Genomic DNA, 20,952 nt, shown 5'->3' on the forward strand with positions numbered 1-20,952 from the left:
GGTGAGAGGGTCCTGCAGACACCGTATAACTGTTAGGCACTGAGCAATGAGCGTCATTGGTGGATTAAATAGTATGCTAGTAAGAATATTATTTGGTGATTGGTCAGAAAGGTCAAACTGAGGCTATGACAGACAAGAGACAGAGAGAAGGAAGTGAGGATTCAAGATGAAATCATGAAGCATGAGGGTTCTTTACCTTCGAGTTCTAGCTTCTTCCTCTCCACCTCTTTCTTGTACTCCTCCAGCTCCTGGTCAGTGAGTTGGCTGAAGGGGTTGGGCACCGTCTCCTCTGACTCGTCTTTAGTGTCCGCATCGCCCTTGGCCATCAGCTGGCTCTCTGTAGACTGAAAGTTAACCACAGAGTGTGTGTTGCTCTCTGAACGCTGGGGTTGGGGCCCAGGCCCGAGCTTTCTTTCAGACTCATGTGGCTGCCAGTAGTCTTGCTAGGGACAGTGTGGCATGCAGCTCCTTGGAAACAGCCCAGGGCCTCAGGGGAAGGCTTCTTCACTCCTCCCCATGGCTACCTCACCCCCAGACCCAGATTCTTTGCAACTGCCTGGATGAATGCAGAGAGTCCACCCTCTGCCCCAGAAATAAAAGCAAAGGATGCCCCCAAGCAGAAGAAAGACACACCTTTATTGCAACCCCTCCCGTGGATGCTTGCAAGCCATCACTATGCACATACAGTCAGCGGCCCAAGGTCAGTCAGCCAAACTCCAGCAAGCAAAGCATTGGCTCAGTCAGCTTCATGCCAGCTGTTCCCCCGGCCCCTCCCACCTCCTAAAGCAGCACAAGCTACAGCACACAGCAGGAAAACACGCAGTGGCTTCGGCATTCTCAGTCCAAACTGTTAGGCCTGTTTTGCGCATAGTCGTAAATTACAAGGGGATCAAGGTCCTGAATCTTGGCTCTTCAACCCGCCTGTACTGCAGGTCCCTGCGTGGACATTGGCAAAATCACTGTTTCACCACCTCTGTGGAGCCTCTGGCTCTGGAGAGCTCACCAGCTGGGTTAAGCTTGTGTAAGCTTCAGGAATGCTTTGACCCTTCTAGCTCCAGACAGGGACTAAAATGCAGACTCCATAGTCCTTTTTCCTCATCCAGCCTTCTCGCCTTGGCCTTTGAGAATGACAAGCTTTGAAGCTGAGGAGGAGCCAAAGACAGGGAAGCCCAGGGAAAGTGAGCGCGGACCCACTGGCCCACACCACGCACTGCAGGCCATTCTTCCCTAGCCCATCAGAGCTCCGGATGAGGGGCCCATGGGCTCCTTCCAAAAGAGGGCAGCACTGGGCCTATCTTAAGGAATCATGGGGTTCAAAAGAGAGTCCAAGACCAGAATTCCAAGAAGGTGGACTCCAAGAAGAGCAGACTTTTTAACAATTTTGCTCATCATCTTGAACTCCCGCCTCCCTCCAGCATTGTGGGGTATTTCTAGCCTTGACCCTGTGGCACATCTGTACTCCTCCTCTTCGCTGAATTGCGCTGGGGTGGAGGTGGGCATGATGACATAACATTCACACTTCTCCTGCCAATGGGCACCCACACTGTGCACTGCAGCCTGATCTGAAATCATTGCATCACCTCAATTTGCTTAGCAGAGAAGAATGGTTCCTGTATTTTCCCCTGTTGCTAAGAACGATGCCATGCCCATTGCTGGTTTGCAATGAGCAGCAATGATTTCCAACACAAGCCAGAATTCTGATCTTTACCTATTTTACTAAGCACTAGACAGACACTGTTCTATCTCAAGCATGGACACAACGACTTTCTACTTTCTAACTCTATGTGGGTTTGTGTGGGCAACTAACTACCTTACCTGCCCCTTCCCATCCCATAGGAGCACCAGTCCTTATATACATGCCTCCCCTCTAAGAGCACATGAGCATCTTCCCAGAGCTATGGTCTCATGATGCCCTATCCGTGCAGAGGCCAGAGATGCTCAGGGCAGGCAGGCCTGGAGCATCTGGGAACTGCCAGCCACATTCCAGCGATCCCCACTTTGCAGGATAGTAAGAGAGGGCAGAGTGGAGTTCCATGGGGGAAGCATGGAAGTCAGCGTCACTCCCAAGGGCAGACTGGGCAGCTGCTGCCCCACCCAGTGCCCAGAGGGGGCGATTAGACACTGTCCCCGGTCCTCACAGCGTCCATTTTGCAGCAAGAGCATCAGCGCATGAGATCACAGGGGGAGGTGGGCATGAGGATTCAGGGGTCCTGCTGCCCAGCCCCGGGCACTGATGACCCGGAAGGCAAACATGTTTCCCCTCCAGACAGGGGCCGCCTCTGCTGTACCGGGCTTCGGCTCTTCTCAGCGATGACACTCGCCAGGAGCTGGGACTGGGGCCCCGCTGATTTCACATCTTGTCGGTTTTGTTCTCGAATCTGTGTGGAAGGAGAGGAAGAGAGTGGGCTCGCTTTCAGTGTCAGGGTGTGGAGCTTGGGAGGGGCATTCCCAGGGCGTATTGGTGTCCAGTGTGGTCCGCGACTTGGGTCTAGAAGGGTCCCCTAATGGTGTGGGAGAATGTCTCCTCTAATTCTAACACAGTCTGTCCACTCTGAGACAGTCTCATGTCTGTTTCTGAGTGAAGGAGCAGTTCATGTAAAACACCAGATTCTCACTGACTCAGAGAAGGTAACTACCTGTATGAGGGGAAGAGTGAAATGAGGCATAATCGGTCCTTGAGGGAGAGTCTCAAATTTTAATATTCCTAAGAAGCCGCTGAGGAATTTGTTTAAAATACAGTTTGCTGGGGCAACTCCACACCTATTGAATCCAAATCTCTTGGGGAGAGGGATGAGGGAGGACCCAGGAACCTGCATTTTAAACAAGCATTTCAGAGGATCCTTAGACCACACATTGAAAAACTGTTTTGTGAGCATCTCTGTCCTACTGGAGACAGCCTGCTACAACTTAAGTTTTTAAAGTAACATTCAAAATCTAAGTGAACTGTAAAGCAAAGGTGGAAAAATAAATATAAAGGATTTTGAAAACTTGAAAATGGGCCAAAAGGACAATAGCATAACATTCATAAAAACTTCGCCCAAATAAACTTTAATTCAAAAAAATTCATAAAAACTCAATTTGTGGGCAAGGTCTCTTCAACACATCTAATGCCTAAAGCAAGCAGCACTTCTCTATGTAAGAAGGTTCTGTAGGACTACATAAGTACGGACAGCACTTAGCACAGTACCTGCAATACTGCCAATAAGTGGTAGTTTCTGTCCCATAAAAGGCATCTGGGGTGTTAGTAAGTCAGGAGCATCAACTCTGCCCCCCCACACACACACTGGCCCTTGAGGGAGAAGAAATGGCAAGATAACTAGCTACCACCCTACCTTGTTCCGCATTTCCAGCACTTCTTGGGGGTCGGTATAGAGAGGCACAAATTGGTTTGGGTTTTCAATCCGTATCGGCATGCCGCTGCTGGATTTCTCCACCTCGTCAGCCTTCATCCACTGAACACACACAAGGCCAGGTGGGTAAGGCAAAGGAATAAGACCCGTGTGTCTTCCCCAGTGGTCTGCCCCATGCGATCTGGGCCAACCAGCTTACATGAAAAGTCAGCAAGCCTATACACACATGTTATTTCCCCATGGGCCTCTGTGATGTCTGTCTCTCAGAGCAGAGATGGGCAACAAATGACTTAGCTGCCCGAGAAGGCCCAGGTCCACAGCCAAACGGCACTTAAGAGTGGGGCTCAGTACCTTGGTAACCAGCATTGACAAACAGGCAGCCACTGGAGCTTCAGTATTAGATGACTCGATGATATTAATTTGCAAGGCTCCTTTTTTTTTAATGAAGGGCTATTCTATTTGGCTGCCAGCTACTTTAATGTTAATGAAAAAGTCAAATTAAGAGTCAGAGTGTGGGAGGGGGCCGTGGAGAACAACGTAATAGAAATGAATATCCCACCCGCCTCCTGGGTTGCATCAGATGTGTAGCTCAAATGTTAGTAGCCATCCTTGAACTTCCCAGAATTTCCCTCTGGATGTGGGAGCAAGAAGCAAACATTACTTGCTCTGTGCTCCTGGGAGTGACCTGACCTAGCCACCCTCTGGACCCAAAAACTCAGCATGAATTTACAAGAAATAGGTGCTCGGAGGCTCCACGGGCACGAACAGCTGCTTCCAGCCACTCGACAGGAAGCCCTAAGAGGAGCTTGTACCAACACAGGCCCAGGGCGACCTGTTCTGTTCCCCTATTCTAAAGCTGCCTAACCCACAAACAGCCAAGCACTCTCCCCCCACCCTGGCCTTCCCCAGCGGGAGCCCCCTCTGCCCGCCTCACCGTAGTCTTGGGCCGGGGGCTGCCCATGCTCCTCTGGACCTCGTCAGCCACGTTGACCCGCAGGTAGGTGTTGGGCGTGTTGAGCCAGCGGGTCTTCTCCTTTTGCTGCTTCTGGGCGTGCTGCCGCAGGGCGGGCACCGGGACGCCGTCCTCCTCAAACACAAACGCTGTGACTGTGGCCGGAATCTCCACCTCGCTTTTGTGTTTGGTTTTCTCTTGAACAAAGGGGTAGCGGTACGTGTAGCCTGTTCTGTAACCCTATAAAGGACAAACAGAGAACCATTTATTGGGGAGGAAATGGCCTGTACCCACCTACGTGCCCACCTCCACACCCACCCATGAACTTCACCCCCTTCCATCGCATGACTCAACTTAAACCTAACTCTCCATAGTACAACCGAGGCCTTGCTGCTCCTCTGGTGTATCTGAGAATTGTTCCCTGGCTTGGTCCTGCATCTCTCCCTTCCTCTACCCCAACAAGCCCTCTGACCAGGGCTGAGAAAAGCCCTAGAACTTTGTGGACCAGACAGAGCTCCTTACCCAAACAGAGCTCTAACTTTTCATGCCATGGTCCTCAACCCTGGCTACACACTGGAACCACGTGGGAGCTTTAAAATGCTGATACCTCAGAGCTACCCATTTCATTGGATGGTGGTATGGTCTGAGCGACAGGATTTTTAAAAGCTTCCCTGCTGGATTTTATCAGTCAGCCCTCCCTTCCTCAACTCTGCGGCTTCTTAACTATTTCCCTCTTAGAACCCCAAAATCTGACTCAAGAACATCCCTATCTCCTAAGTAAGACCACATCCCACATGGGCAAAACTTGACTGCTGCTCAGTGAGAACAAATTCTCGGGAATCCTGGCAGCTGTGGAGCCATTCTCAGCTCTGCCCGTCTTCTCTAGCTGTTTAGATTTTTTTGTTTGTTTTACTAGTAAAATTGGGTGTTTTTAGTTACACTCAATAGCCACTTGAGCCTCTTCCTTTGTCAATTGTTTTTGGTCTCGGTTCATTTTTCCCTTGAGATGTTGTGGGGACAGAGCCAGGAGTGCAGTTTCCAGGCTCTTGGCCTCACTTGGAAAGGTGCTGGCTCAAGTAGCAAATGGTCATCAACTGTGGCTAGTTGGCCATCAGCTGTAACCAGTTAGCCATTAGCCACTGATATAACTGCCGTGGCTGAGCTAGCAAGCAGGGTTTGCAGTTAGCAAGTGCGGTTGGTTGGCAGAGAAGTGGACGGCAGGTTGCAAACAATGTGGCTCCTGCTTCCTGTGTCTCCAACCCAGCCGCCAGTGAGACTATAGTGTTATGACTCCCCCATCTATGGCTCCGTGGGTGTTCCTTTTTGACCTCACCATATCCTGCATTCTTATGTGGGGAGCAGGAGCTGAGACCCCACATGACACCCTGCATGACACATGGCGCAGTGAGCAGGGTACGGTGCCAGCTAAAGCTCTCTGAAGGGCAGGGGAGCAGTTTGTGCGTATGAATGAAGACCAGGAGGAGCAGCTGCCGGAGAGCTGGACCCCTGTGGAGGGGTGGAAAGACGTGGACGGTTCTCCAACCAGCGTAGGCAGGAGAAAGCAAAGGTCATTGAGGCCGTGTGGGCTGGGCAGTGTTTGCTGAGGCAGCCCAGATGTGGAACTTGTGGTGCCAGGAGGAAACGCTTGCTGAGTCCTCGGTGGGAGATGAGGGTGAGGTCAAGGTTGTCCCTCACCCCCAGGTTGGGGAGGACCCGGAGCCCTCGCCCTGTGGACAGGGCACACTTTGTGGGGCTGGCACACAGCCCTGGCAAATGACTGGACTATGGGGAATTGCCTTCCATCCCTGAGTTGATGGGCCATTTGACTGTTTGCTTGGGAACGTACCACCATGCAGTGGAACCCGTGGATGTTTGCTTCCTGTGTAAGCACCTTGGCTGTGAGCCATTATTGTTCCAGAAAGACTGGTGGTGCCCTGAGAACCCTGGCTGTGCCCAGAAAGACTGGCTGTGCCCAGAAGGACTGGCGGTACCCTGAGAAACCCTTGCTGTGCCCAGGAAGTCTAGCTATGCCCAGAAAGACTGGCTGTGCCCAGGAAGACTGGCAGTACCCTTAGAAACCCTCATTGTGCCCAGGAAGACTGGCTGTGCCCAGAAGGACTGGTGGTACCCTGAGAAACCCTGGCTGTGTCCAGGAAGTCTGGCTGTGCCCAGAGAGAGTGGCAGTGCCCTGAGAGCCCTGGCTGTGCCCAGGGAGACTGGTGGTACCCTAAGAAGCCCAGGAAGTCTGGCTGTGCCCAGAAGGACTGGTGGTGCCCTGAGAAACCCTGGCTGTGCCCAGAGAACCTGGCTGTGTCCAGGATATTGCATTCACCTCCAGGATCCTTGCACAGGGCTCCTTGCGGAAGACACTTGTCACGTAGATTGTGAGGCGAGATCCTGGAGGGGTGGGGACAGAGCCGGGAGTGCAGTTTCCAGGCTCTCAGCCTCACATGGAAAGGTGCTGGCTCAAGTAGTAGATGGTCATCAGCTGTGACTAGTTGGCCATCAGCTGTAATCAGTTAGCCATTAGCCATATGACTCCCCTACCTATGGCTCCGTGGGTGTTCCTTTTTGGCCTCACCATGTCCTGCGTTCTTATGTGGGGAGCGGGAGCTGAAACCCTGCATGACAGATGTTTTTCTTTTTCATATTGACTTGTAATATCTTTTTACATTAAGGACGTCAATATTTTGACTGTTACGAATATTTCCCTCATAGTTTGTCTTTTACCTTTGTTTATGGTGGGGGGAGTGGTTTAGAAAAATGCAAGTTTTGAATTTTGATGTCATCTTATCTGTCAATATTTGTCATCACGATTTCAGACTTTCCTGCCATGTGAGATAAAGGTCCTGCCCAGTACAAGAGCCTCAAAAAGATGAACCTATGTTTTTAATATCTATATGAGTTTATGTTTCAATTTTTGATAAATCAGGGAATTTATCTTGTTGAAAGGAATGAGGTAGCAATCCACCTTAGTTTTATTCTCCAAATGACTAGTAATCTATCTTTTCCCCACTGCTTTAGAAGATGCCTCTTTGACCTATGTTAAATTCTCATATATTTGGGATCTATTTCTGGATTCTCTAAGCTGTCACACTGATTTGCCTGTCCATTCTTCACTAGTGCTCATCCGTGTAGTTAATTAAGTTTTACCATGTGGTTGGAGCAGGGGTTTCTAAGTGCTCTTCTTTTTATAGGATTTTCCTAGCCGTTCTGAATTTCAGCTGGATGTACAATTTGCTAAATTCTTATGACTTCCCTCACTTTTAAATGAATTACATTGAGATTGATTAATTTGGAAGCGTGACCTCTTTACCCTGTGGAAGCTTTCTAACTAAAAATAGACTATAGCTCCTCAGTTCTCTGATATCCGCTGGTAAAGCTTTATAGTTTTCTGTGAATGGGTTCTGCTTACGTTTTTATGATGTTGTTGCATTTGCAAATAGGATTATTTTCTCCCATTATTGTATTTTTAAATATTATATGTTAAGATACATTTTCATAAGTGACCACTTTAAAATGCACTCATTATTTCTAATATTTTCAGTTGACACTTTTAGACTTTATAGGCATGTAACCATACTATCTATAAGGAATAGTAATTTCATTTCCTTTGCAATGTTTATGCATCTTATTTTTACGCCTCACTGCTTTGGATTAAGTTCCAATACTATTCCAGAACAATGTTAAATAATAGAGCTGAGAGCAGGAATCATTGTTTTGTTTCAAACAAAACAGATCATTTCTCACCTTTTTGGCTAAGATTGAGTGTAAAATGTAATGGAAATACTTCTAGTGGTTTCGCATGATATTGGCTCATGTTTTGAGAAAAATCACTTTAACCATGTTAAATAAGTATCCTGTCCTACATAACTGCTATTATTTTTATAAATTGATATTAAATTTGATATTTATTAAAATGACTGAAAGTTTTTTATCTTTAGACTCATTAATACCATGAAATATATTTAAAAGACTTATAATATTAAACCATCCTTGAATACTAGGAATGAACCTACATTTGGTTATTGTATCTTAATCTAATGTTATGCTGGATACTATTTGCTGGTTCTCATGCCGCATTTTTCATCAACTCAAAGTAAAATTGGCCTGACTGTTATAATTGTTACGGTTTAGTGTCTTTTCACTCTTCTGTGAAAGATTAAATAGCATAAGAATTGTCTGTTTCTTAAAGAATTGAAATAATTCCTGTATGACACAATCTGCTTCTGGTGTTTTATTTCAGCATAGAGTACTCAGCACACAAATGCTAACGGGAGTTGTGTTTTCATTGTGGATTGTACCTTTCATCATTTTAAAGATACCCTCATGGTCAGCCTGGTAATAAGGTAGAAATAATTAGGAACTAGAGGCAAAGAGGAAAGTATTAATTATTTCATCAACCTCGGCACAATAAAGAGGGTTCAAGATAATAGCGTGGGTGGGAGGGGGGGGATGAAATAAATCAGATATAAAAAGTGTTACAAAGATAGGTCTCATCTTTCACTCCTCTGCGCAATCTAAGAAATTAGAGTCTCTTCCTGCAATTAGCTCCTCATGCATGGTATAAGATTTCCTCTTGTTCTTGAATTGTCTTCTGTTTACATATCATGTCATCAACTAAACTGTTAGCCCCTAGGAGAAAGAATGTCTTAAAATTCTTTTGTATCCTTTAAATCTCACTCCTAGACGCGTCCCAGTTAACTCCTGTAATAATTGATTCAATCATTACAATAGGATATAATGCTGCTCACCAGGAATAAGAAATTTGTGATATTATGTGTTTTCTGCATTAAAGACAATAAGAGAGGCAGAACTAACTACAAAAGAGTGAACAAGTCGCCTTCTAGAAGAAGCTCTGCGGTTCTTATTTTTACTGGATCACTACTTCTTTTACCAACGCATATCTTCTTACCCCTTCTCTAAGGAGCAGTCTGTAGGGATGATGACACCACAGCCCTGTGAAACGGGTGGCAAAGGCCATCTCAACTACTATTAGAATGACCACAAATTAATTCTAAGTCAAGTTGCCAATCAATGTAACTGTGATGCTGGCAATTCTGATGCCCACTTAGTGCTTTGTACTGGCTGGTTCTGGGGCTAAGCCTCAGTGGAGCGGCCTGGAAGGGAAAAGGCAGGAGACTCACCAGATTGTCCAGCATCCTCATGAGGGCCTCAAACTCGTGCTCCCCCAGCCGGCTCTTCTGCATGGGTCCGAAGGTGCTCCCCGCCCACTGCACGGAGCCCACTTCGTGGGGTCGGTGCTTCTCCTGCTCCAAGAGGATAAGGTTTTCTACTCCCCCAGCGCTGGACAGAGCAGACACCTGCGGTGAAGAGGAGAGAGCCCTCAGTTCGTGTGTGTGCGTGTATGTGTGTGTGCGCACATACCTGTACACTTACCATACTCGTATGTGTAACAGAGAGTAGGGATCAGGGAAGATTAGAAACAGAAATGGCTGGAACACTGAGCTGTATTTGACTTTTTCCTCCCAGAGGAAAAGCCACCCCAAAGTTGTTGGGCATGCACCCATTTCCAGAGAAAGAGGTATTAGCAGTTTCTTTCTTAATGTCAGCCCTTAGAAGCTATAGAGAAGGAAATGGCAAGTGTTAAACCTTAAGAATAAAACAATACAGAGGACTGGAAAGGTACCTGGGATACAGACCAACTTCAAATTGTGATTATTTCTGGGAGGGTGGGAGGATGGGGTCAGAAAGGGCTCCAAAGGGGATTTCAAGTCTTGTCTATAATATTTTATTTTTTCAAGAGGGAAAGATCTGAAGCAAGAAGGCTGTGGATATTTGTTAAGTCTGAGAGGTGGGTAGCAGGTGTATACGATTAGTCTCTGCATTTTTCTGTATGTTTGGAATATCTCCCCCTTTTTATCTTAAAGTCACTTGAAAAACATAGGCTCGCTTCTAAGCCAGTGAAATATGAGTTAGGCTCGTAGACTGAATTAACAGGTCTAAAGTAAGAAAGCATCCTCCATGATGGGGTTAGTCAAGAATCCCAGGAGACAGATGAAATGCTGATAACACACAGCCAGGCACTGTGAGGCAGCTTTCGCCAATGGACGTAGAGTGTTTGTCCCATTCTCAAGGCTCCCAGGGGAGGGGACAATCCAGGTGGTTGTAGGCAATGGACTTTAAGTATTAGGGCAAGAGGTGTGTGTATACAGCAGGCTACTTTAGAATGAGCCTAAAAAGCATTCATCACTCTAATTCCGTTTTCTAATTCCATGCTCATCTAACAGTATATTGTATTTACTCCCCTTTCGTCCACTCAGATACAATTAGTTGTGATTTGGTTTTCTCGGCAAGCTCAACTACAGAAAGAATCTGAGTAAGGAGTTTTGTACTGTGCATCCATACACTAGCATTCTGATTAATATTTGATTATCTCATGTAAGCCTGTTATGGGAGAACTACTCTGATTATATAAATTTTTAATGTTTTAATTTTTATGACAGTTTTTTGTTTTTGTTTCATTTTACTGAAAATGAAAGGATGCAATTTAGCTTGCTGACAAACAAGTCCTACTATCCCATGAGGATCTGGGACACACCCTGGGGTGTGTTAAATTCACCAGTGTGACAAACGACCCCTAAGAGACTTCTTGGAGGTCAGCCAGGCCACCTTCCCAAGGTGACCCCATCACCCTGTGAAAAGGAGGAAGCTAGAACACTCGTTTTCCACGCTTTCTTCATCCAAGACATATGTCCAACGGAAGGCTCCAGTTTTAACTTAAAAAATGAGTCCACACCTTGGCAAAGAGAGAGACCTTAGGGGTCATTTATTTTATCCTCCCACCAACAGTAAGAGTCCTTGTCTGAGATCCCCAGAAGGTGATCGGCCCTATGAGTGGGGAGGCAGCCAACTGTAGTGTTGTCCTGATGTCAAAGGGTCACAGTGAGTTGATATAAATTACAGTGAACTGAAACCAATTGGTCCTAGTTCTGCCCTCTGCTGTCATGTTGTCTAATTCTGAAGTCCCAGCACTGAGGCTGAGCCCATAACGTGGACCCTGAGTGGTAGTGAATTCCACCTGGCTGATCAATTTACCTCGTTCATCCTGGACCTCCATCTCACCAAGGCAGGGCTTTCGCCTGGGACCTAAAACACTGACTTGATGTGCCAGCTGCCTGGAGGAGGGTCCTGGCCTGTCAGCCGACCTTTCCCACAAACCCTTGCTATCCTGATAAGCAGTACAATGCAAGGCAGCATTTAAGAACACAGACTCAGTTTCCAGGCTGCCAGGGTTGGAATCCTGGCTCTGCCACTTACTCGTTGTGTGACCTTGGGCAGTGATTTCTCAGTTATTCTCATCTGTAAAATGAAAATAGTAGTACCTACCTCATGAGGATTATTGAAGGTAATAACACTTAGAATAGCGCCTGGTGCATATAGAGTGCCATGTAAATGTTTATGACACATAAATTATCAGTTTTTACCATGAAAGGATGAGAAGCAATATCCTCTGGGACTGGTCACTCATGGAGGAGGAAAGAATTGCCCACATCCTTGCAAGAGCTGCTTCCTCCCACCTCCCTCGTCCCCCATCAGTTTCCATGGTGATGGGTAGCAGATGGAGAACTGCCTGAGCTTCCTCCCATCTGCCTTTAAGCGGAGCAGGGAGCTGCCTGTCTCAGCTGGGGATGACCCAATTTCCTGGAACCCCAAACTGAGGGGAGCAAAGAGGACACTGTCCCATGAGATGAAAATAGTCTCTTAGTCTTGAACCACAGTCACACTTGCTTGTTTGCAGGAGAAAACTAGATCCACAGCTTCCAGAAAGAGAACTTCAATGCTGGCCATGCAACCAGAAATGACCCCACCGGATGCTGCAATCGCAACAGCATCTGCAGACTGCGGGTACCTGGGATCTTCCATGCCTTAAACCACCCACACCTCTGGTCTAATCTTGCCAGGTTTTCTCCCACACATTCCAGCTTCATTTCTCCCTCTAGAAGCCTCACTGCTCCACCAGCTGGAAGAAGCCACTGGAGCTTTTCTGAGGATCATCTGCCTCCATTGTCTGATGCACTTTAATAAGGTCACATCAAACCAGTCCTGACTGAAAGAAAGTGACGGCGGGTAGGGCCAAGAGAAGTAGCTGGTGGGCTGTCGGCTCTGCCATCCCATCTCCGCAGTTGGTTAAAGTGCACAGTGGCCATTCCTGAAGGTCTAGAGCCCAGGAGAGACTCATTTCACAATGAGGGGGACGTGGGCATCTCTCTCCACTCATTCTTAGGGCGGTGCTGTCTTTGCAAAGAGATAAGAACTATTTTCTCATGGGAGCCTCTTCTTCAGAAGGAAGATGGATGACTCTTAAGAGCTCAGATGTGGAGAAGGGAAAGTGGGAATATCAGAGGCCCCGCCAGGCTCTAACACCAGTCATGGGTCAGAGCTCAAAGCCAGCATTGCTGGTTGAGGGCAGGGAGGCCCCACATCAGAAAGGCACCACCTTGGTCCTACTGTACCTTCTCCTCACTCTCCTGTTCCGACTACTGCTGTTGTTTTCTGTGGGGTTTTCTTGGGGGATGGGGATTGGGAGGGGGGAGGCAGTCTCATATCACTTCCTCTAACACCTCTTCATCACTGTCTTAACAATATTCCCCTCACCATATTTCTTTAAAAACCATTGAGAGATGTACCACTTGTAGAGGTTCCACTAGTAATTCTTCCAGCACAATCCCGGTCTTCCTCTAACTGCCAAGAGAAAGGCAGGCCTTCCTGGGGCACTGCTATGCCAAGACCAGTCAGGAGAGGGCAGACTGGACACCGAAAGGGCCCCGCTCAGAGCTGACTCATTCTGGAGCAGTGAGACTCCGCTTCTGTCAATTGAGTCCCCAAAATACCATCAGCTATACCTGTCCTTGTCTGAAATTCCCTGTCCTCACACGGACTCTACAGGCCCCACATCTGCAGCTGAGAAAATGGGGGATTCGTGGAGAGCGAGTCCCCGACCCAAGGCACACAGCCCAGAGCAGGGAAGGATGGAGCCCAGTCAGCTGTGCAAGGCCCCCTACTCACCCCTGATGTCTTGCCACACTGAAAGGAGCAAGTGCTTGGCTTATCCAGCACCACCTTGTTCTCTGAGAAAGCTACAGGATTTGTGTCTGTTTTCCTGTTGCTTCTTCACCAACTCCTCTAAGGTTCCCCATGACCACTGACGCTCCCTCCACGCCGTCTCTTACTGGTTAGGACTTCATGATGGGCTCCCTGCACGTCACCTTGGGGCTCCCTGGTGCTCCAGACTTGGCCTCTACTTCTCTTTCTGGACTTGACCGTGTTCATGGTTTTTGCAAACTACCCACACACCACCACCCCCAAAAAAAAGAAAAGAAGGAAAACTTACCTGTGTGGTGTCTGCTGGGTATAACCAGATGTAATAGGTATACCCCAGACAATAAATGAGCATGGTAGAATCTCTTCTCTGCCCTATGATGGCTTCTCCTGCTGTCTAATTCTGAGCGTAGGCAGCTCCCCATTCTGGGCATTGACCCCCAAGAGTTGGGTGTTGGTTGTTAGACCAGGACGATACATTTTTCAAAGCTACGGAACAGATTCTAAATGTGAAACTTTAGATGGATAGGACGGTGCCAAGGCAGAGAAATAGGTCAAGGCTTTTATGTGGCTACGTTCACAGGTCTCCCTAAATCAGAGCCAATGGGGCCACGGCCTTGGCCCACAGGCCTCTGTCAGAGCCACGCCCCAGAGGAACTTGCTTACCTGTATCTCACAGGCAGCCTGCAGGTGGAAGATCTTATAAAACGCCTCCTCCACGGTGTCACCCAGGGCAACCACGCCATGGTTTCTTAGCACCAGGATCTGCAGAGGAGCAAATGGCAAGTTAAAACTTTAAGCCTTCTAACTTTTAGTCTAAGGGGGAGAGATTTTCATTTTATTCAGATCAATTTCCATATCTAATCCTGAGTCTCCCCCCCAACTCCTTGTTCATTCTCCCTACACAAATACCCCAATGCTACCCCAAATGTGATTTTCACCCTAAGCACCCACCCTAAGAAACAGAAGATGCTTTTTAAGAATAAGACTAAATAGCTTGGTGGATTTCTTTGGACAATGCCTGGGGTTTTAGGCCTTGGAGAGCTTTAGAAGTCTGAAACACTGGTGTTTGTGTTAAGGTACATGAAATTACCTTAAGGTACATGAACTACGAGGTCCCACCTCAAAAGCAACCTCTTGCCTCTGTGAGTTAGTTGGCCTGGGAGTCAAAACCTGAGCGGTGTGTCTCTGAGGGGTGGCTCTGCAGAAACAAGTGGAAAACCTGAGACCCAGATGGCCAGTCACGTGATCTCTCTGGACCTCGGTTTTCCTCTCTATAAACTCAGTGAGGCCCTGGCAGCTCTAAGATGCTAAGGTTCTATGAAAGGGGCCGTAGTGACCTTCCAATCTAACTCACTGGTTTTACAGTAGAGGAAATAGAAGAGTAAAGAAATTGAAAGTCTCCCAGCTATTTAGGGGCAGAATGGGAACTAGAATCCAGGTGTTCTTGCCATTGGTGTAACGTTTCTGATTCAGCCAGGCAGATAAAAAGGGGGGGAACCCAAAAATGAATTTATATCAAGAGCCTGACTCCCCAAGGTCCAGGTGCCAGAAATTCCTCTTGGTTGGTTTTATCCTCAAGAACTCTCTGCAACTAGCGGACGCCCACCTGGGAGCTGGGACATAGATCCACACATTGGATCTGTCTCTGCAGACCTGGGCTGAGGCCTACTCAGCACGTCCTCTCTTGCTGAAATCAGTTGGAGGTTTTTCCTCTCAAGTACCAGAAAACTGGAAAGAGACAAGGACCCTGGCCCACAAAAGATTTTGTAGAAACAAATGCCCCATCTTTCAAATTCTTATGGCAGTGCATAGATGTGAACAACTCATCCCTCCGCGGGCCCTGCTCTTGAGGCTTTAGAGGATGTCAGGAGAAAGTGGCAGGGATTTCGCCTCTGTGTCAGAGACAGAAAGACAGGGACTTCCCGATGGGAAATGACTCAGGCAGTGAGAGCCTGTTGAGAACAGGAGCCCAGCAACCCAGGCTCGGCTCTGAACCTTCCCTTTCTAAGCTAATCACCCCTAACGATGTGCTGTTATAAGATTGTGTTCTTTAGATGTAAACCAAACAATGAGGAGATTTTTGTTTTTCTCTATCGAGTTAGAAAAGAAAAGTGATAACACTGAAGTTTGGGGAGACCGCCGGAAAATGGCATTCTCATATACTCGACATAGCAGGGAGGAGAGGGCAATTTAGCAATATGAAGTAAGAATTTTAAAATGTGCAACCTTAAGAATTTATCCTAAGGAAATTGTCTCAAGCATACACAAAGGTTTAGCTGAAAGTATTTCCATCACAGTGTTGTTGATACGCATATTAACAGAAAATTCAGGGGACAAAAAAACCTTCCAATGTCCAACCATCGAGGACTGTACAGGTAAATGGCAGCACAGCCATTCATACAATGAGATATGATTCAATAATTTAAAATAGTGGTATGGAAAATATTTAATAACACACAAGAGTGTTTACTATATATTGCTAAGGGGGAAAAGGAGAATATATTTTATGATCCTAGTTTTGTAAATATATGTGAATATATTTGGGGTGTGTACCAAAATCTCTGGATAGTGCGATCGAATTTTGTTTCACTTTTTTGTTTAGGTACAATTTCTAAACATCATCCAGTAAACATGTGTCACTTGTGATGTCGGCTTTGACAGTCCCACCCCGAAGCATCTTCCCAGAACAGCTGAGCCAAACCTTGCAGGTGGGTCCAAGGCACTTCTGCAGATTGATCCGATCCACTTCCTGCTCCATTTCACCATTGAAGTTGTAATAGGCCATGTCCCCCACCAGCAGGGCGTTGTGAGAGACAGGCAGGAGGCCCCACTTCATGGCTGACACCTTTAGGGAGACGATGGAATGGTTAGCACCTGCAGCTCCCCCGCCCCTTTCCTCAGAGTGGCACAGTCAAGTTCTAGGCTGGGGACATGAGAAATGCACTACCCTTTGACTCTCCTCTCGGGTCTTCCTTCCTGGCTGCTGCCTCTAATGTCTTTCCATCAGTTTTCACAGCAGCCATATCACCTTTTAAAATTGCTGCAAAGAATGATCTTGAGAAAGCTATGGCTTCTTCCTACCCCCTTCTTTGCTCTTGTCCTAGGACTCTGGGAAGAGGCAGAGGGTGGTGGATTTGGCACCAGGCTGGGGTGAATCAGGGTCCAAGGTCCCCTAGGGTGGGTTTATGGAGACCCTCAGCCTTGAGGTTAGTGCAGAAACATCCACAACTTCTCGCCAACAGGGAGGCCCATTGTGAAGCCCCATTTTATTAGTAACAGGGCAATAAGAGTGCCACGGGATGGGGTTAGAACCCTGTTGGAAACCCTACACACCATGCCCTGCCTTTTATTATAATCAAGAAGTGTGGAAAGGTTTAGGAGAGCCTTCATTCATTTTGCCCCATGAGTAAGACCAGGCTCTGCACACTTGGCACAAATATGTCATCCAGTCTTGGTCCAAATTCTGGAAAGTCTGAGTCCGTGCTCATAACCAGTGTGCTTCACTGAGAAAACCACAGCCCAGTGGCAAGTCTGCTCTGCCCCTATAGGTGTGTGGCCTGGAGAGTCAGGAAGATGGGGTAAAGGTTGAGACAACCAGAACTGGTTGTCCGCTGTCTTTCTAAGTGACGTTGCCGTGTCTTAGGCATCCAAGGAGAAATCACCAGAGACCCTAAGGGGACACTCTGCTCTTTGAAGAGGGGGAGGCTTCCTTCTACTGTCTCCCAGTTTTCCATGTTCCTGTCCCCAGCTCTCAGCCCACCCTGAGCCATGAAAAGTGGGCAAGTCCAGGTTCCCAACATCTTCTATCAAGCTCTCTCCCACCAGAGCCTGGGTTGGGGGGCAGGGGGGAGAAGGAACCAGCCTTCGATCCAATACAACTGACCTGAATAGAGAAACTCAAGAGGTGCTGTCATGTGGGTAAGTGATGCCAGTTTGTGTATGTGGCAGGGTGGGGGATGCAGTTGGGTGGACATCACACATCTTTACCTTATCTCCCCAAACCAAGACTTCCATAGTTAGAAAAATGGACAGGATTAGGGTCCCCACTGTGGGGGTTCCTTCTCTTCACTTTGGTATGAGTTCCAGGAAATCTTTCCAGAACTGTTCAAACAATGAGATTGTCACTAGCTTGGGAGTCTTATGTCTTTCCTCAGGTAGAATCTCAGAGAAGAGGGTAGCATGGGTCTGCTGCTGGCCTCAGGGAGTCAAATACTGGCAGAAGAGCTGACACTCACCGCTGCTGTGGCCGGTGTGTGCAGGTGGATGATACAGCGCACGTCAGGTCTGGCTGCGTAGATGGCCGAGTGCAGACAGAAGCCTGTGGTGTCCACTGGGAAGCAGCTGCTGCCCTTTTCTACCACCTCTCCCAGGATGTTCACCTTGATCTGGGACAGGGAAGAAAACAGACTTACGACCCTCTTATCGAACATGCCCCCTGGAGCCCAGGGTGAGATCTCCCTGCAGCTGGTCATTAGCCTAACTTATTGACAAGAAGCTAGATTTTAGTTTCTAAAAATCACGACAGCTTTGGCCTTTTAAACTATAGCACCATGATATCCTGAAAGCAGTACACAGGGCAGTTCCACACATTGCCCATCACCCTCACTCCAGAAGGCCCAGGCAGACAAGATGGTACAAAGAAAGGGAGAGACTCGTGTGGGGAAGGGATGCTATTGACGCCATTTGTTTAAGCAGAAGCATCAGTAAGATGTTCAACAAATCCCCTCTTACGAAATTATATTTTAAGTGAATTTTACAGAATGAACATGACTTCAAAGTGGCGACCCCTGGTTACCTCTGCCCAGTCTTTCCCTGCTGCCCTGGTCTAAGTCTGTTTATCCTGTGGGCTCCTGAGGATTCCACTCTTTCATCACCATTTCAATCTAGGAGCTCCTCCTTTGCTCCCTCCACCTCCTACTGAGTTCCGTGCCCGTGCCCTAGGCGCCCCAAGCTTCCTTCATCTCTATCAGAGCACTCTTCGGTTTGAGTTTCATCACTGATTGCCTCCCCTGCTCCCCCCACCCGACCATGAATGCCTTAGAGACAGAGCCTGTGCAGTCTTTGTGTCTGTGGTCCCAGCCTTACTCTGCCATGATCTCCTTGGGTGGCCCTGTGTAAGTTATGTACCCTCACTGGGCACCAGTGCCTTCTCCTGCCTGCAAAGTGGCCTTAACAGCCCTGGAGGTCCTGCCCTGCCCTGATGTTCTGTGGCTTTGTCAGCCCGTTCTTCTGAGTACCTGGACTCAACATACGTGTCTCAAGCCTGGCAGAGGCCCCGAGGTGGTAGCCTCCTCTCCCAGGCTCATGGCACAACAGCTGCGACCCACAAATCTAAGGAACATCGGGCCTCTTCTGCTTCTAAGACAGCCCTTCCTACTGTCTTTCCTCCTCCCACCTAGACATCGTCCTCGATTGCAACCAACTTCTGGAATTTTCTCCTGACCACACCTAAGAGGTGCAGGAGGACTGAAAGCAGTCCCAGAAGCTGTTTCTAATGGCACCAGCATGAGACAAGTCTTGCATTGCTTTGGGACAAAGCACTGGCTTTCATCTAATGTATTCCCCATTCAGAAAGGCCTTCCCACTCCCAGCCTTTGTGGTAAATCCCAGACTCAGAGGACCAGGCCCATCTCTCCCTCCTCCCTCCTACTGCACCTCACATGGGGTTTTGTGGTCACATCATGCTCTGGGGACTCAGTTTGTTTTGGTGCCCATGTGTATTTTCTGCCCTACCCGATTTGGAGCTCCACCAGCGACAGGACAGCAGTGGATAATCTGGAGATGATCTATCATTGTAGGAGCAGAGGGGGTGCTGTCATTTCAATGGGGAATGGGTAGTGAGATGCTGGACTGTACTCACCAGATTGGATGCAGTGACTTCGCTGCAAGAAACTCCCTTAGGGCTAATCAGGAAGTGATCCTGCTCCTTGCTGACTCTCAGCTGGAGGAAAGACACATGTTCTCAGTGGCAAGAAGGGAAGAGATCATTGCTTGAATCTCCTCTTCCCCTGAATCCATTGCACCCAAATCTTCCTCTCAAGAACCTTTATCTCCCCCCCATCCTAACCCAAGAGCAATGAAGAGGACTTGGCTTTTATGTGGAACTGGGGAAATGGAGCTGCAAGAGGAATCACTCGATGGTCAAGGGTAGTCCTAGAAGTAGGATCCAAGAGTTCCCCGATCCTCATCCAGAGAAGTGTCCCCTGGGCGGGTGACCACAGTGGTTATAAACCTTGGAAGGGCGCAGTGCATTTTGGCCAAAGGGCATGAGCAGTCTCATGGCTATGCCAACAATCAGGAGTTCTCCCTTTGGGTTTTGTGGGGGCCACACACAGTGAGTGTCCCCCCTAGTCCCAGACGCTCTCCTCACCGTGACATAGGTGTCGCTCAGCTGGGCCCAGCCGTAGAGGTCCAGGAGTCGGTACACACTGCTCATCTTGCACCGCATCAGCCGCTCCCCCTTGGCCAGGTTCAAGGAGTCAGCCGTGTGAAGGTCATTGATGGGCGTCATCATGGAGAAGTCTGCAAGGGGACAGGGCAGGGACAGCACCGCTCTTAGGGTCAGGGGCTCCTACCTGCCCCCCACGTCCTTGGCCTAGCACTACAACTGCATGAGAGACTTTCACGGGCAGGGAATTCAACACTCTGACATTTACCCAAGGAGAGAAAATCCACAGATGGATAGTTGTGCCCAATAAAGTCCTCTGCTTATTTGGGTAAGAATAGCATTGCTTTTGGTCAAAAATCATGGCAAGACTCAAGGCCATGGAATGAAGGGTTCTCAAAAGGCCAGGCTTACCATAAATCCTAATGGTGGAATTTCAATAAAAGCAAGAATAAAAATAAGTTTCTTTTCGAGTGGAAATATTTGTATAGTTCATCAGTTTTTATGAAGAAGTTACTAACCCTTAGAACTGCAATTATATTGTTGTAACTATACCATGTTATTTTTCTCAGATTTGGAAACAGAGCAAATAGAATGCCAAGTCAGCTTGGAAGTAAATTCCTCAATTTTTTTAACAAGTGATAAACTTCCAGAAGTCACTGTGGCTGTGATTGGCTGAAGGGCTGCAGGCCTCAGGCAGGCTACATTTGCTCCCCTCTGGATGTGAGTCCCTTGGTTCTTTACAGTTTCTTTCTGGGAATTTAGAGGAATGTGGAAGGAATTTCCAAATGGACGTAGAGGTTTGGTAGTCTTGTCCTCAGGGCATCCAAAGGGTCTAGGAGTTGACGTCCTGTCTGTCCCGTTAACCATGATGACTGCTGCCTGCAAACCTCAGGAAGGCAGAAGAGGGCATCTGAGCCCCAGAACTCTGATTAGTCAGTGTCTAGGAACCAATAAGAGAATCAATAGGAAAAGGTTCCGGCTTAAAATGATGTCTGGCTGGAAGCCTCCTGATGCTGCTTCTCCCAGCATCCTATTATTAACTTTAATGGATTAAAATGCTCTCGGGAAGCTTCCGCCATCTCTACAAACCTTGTTACTACACAATGTGATGTATGCCCTGGACCAGGTTTGCCATTAGTTGAAATAATAAGATGGTCTGTGAATATGAGGGTGGGCTGGGTGCTGTTGGCCCTACA

At 47.8% G+C, this 20,952-nt stretch overlaps 1 protein-coding gene across 1 annotated transcript in view; it reads right to left on the bottom strand.

The window, feature by feature from the left end:
• Positions 1–19,913, bottom strand: part of ADD2 (adducin 2) — a 33,938-nt gene extending 14,025 nt beyond the window's left edge. The window contains exons 1-10 of the mRNA XM_074332139.1: positions 19,739–19,913; positions 19,229–19,309; positions 17,604–17,753; positions 16,070–16,213; positions 14,032–14,130; positions 9,450–9,626; positions 4,285–4,542; positions 3,333–3,452; positions 2,289–2,378; positions 197–344 (exon numbers count right to left, since the gene is read on the bottom strand). Of these exons, the coding sequence (XP_074188240.1) occupies positions 197–344; positions 2,289–2,378; positions 3,333–3,452; positions 4,285–4,542; positions 9,450–9,626; positions 14,032–14,130; positions 16,070–16,213; positions 17,604–17,753; positions 19,229–19,309; positions 19,739–19,882 (1,411 nt within the window). The 5' untranslated portion in view covers positions 19,883–19,913. The remainder of the gene's footprint in view (positions 1–196; positions 345–2,288; positions 2,379–3,332; positions 3,453–4,284; positions 4,543–9,449; positions 9,627–14,031; positions 14,131–16,069; positions 16,214–17,603; positions 17,754–19,228; positions 19,310–19,738) is intronic.
• Positions 19,914–20,952: the final 1,039 nt, after the last annotated feature.

The sequence above is a fragment of the Rhinolophus sinicus genome, linkage group LG05, assembly GCF_036562045.2.
Source record: "Rhinolophus sinicus isolate RSC01 linkage group LG05, ASM3656204v1, whole genome shotgun sequence".
NCBI classification, from domain to species: Eukaryota; Metazoa; Chordata; class Mammalia; order Chiroptera; family Rhinolophidae; genus Rhinolophus; species Rhinolophus sinicus.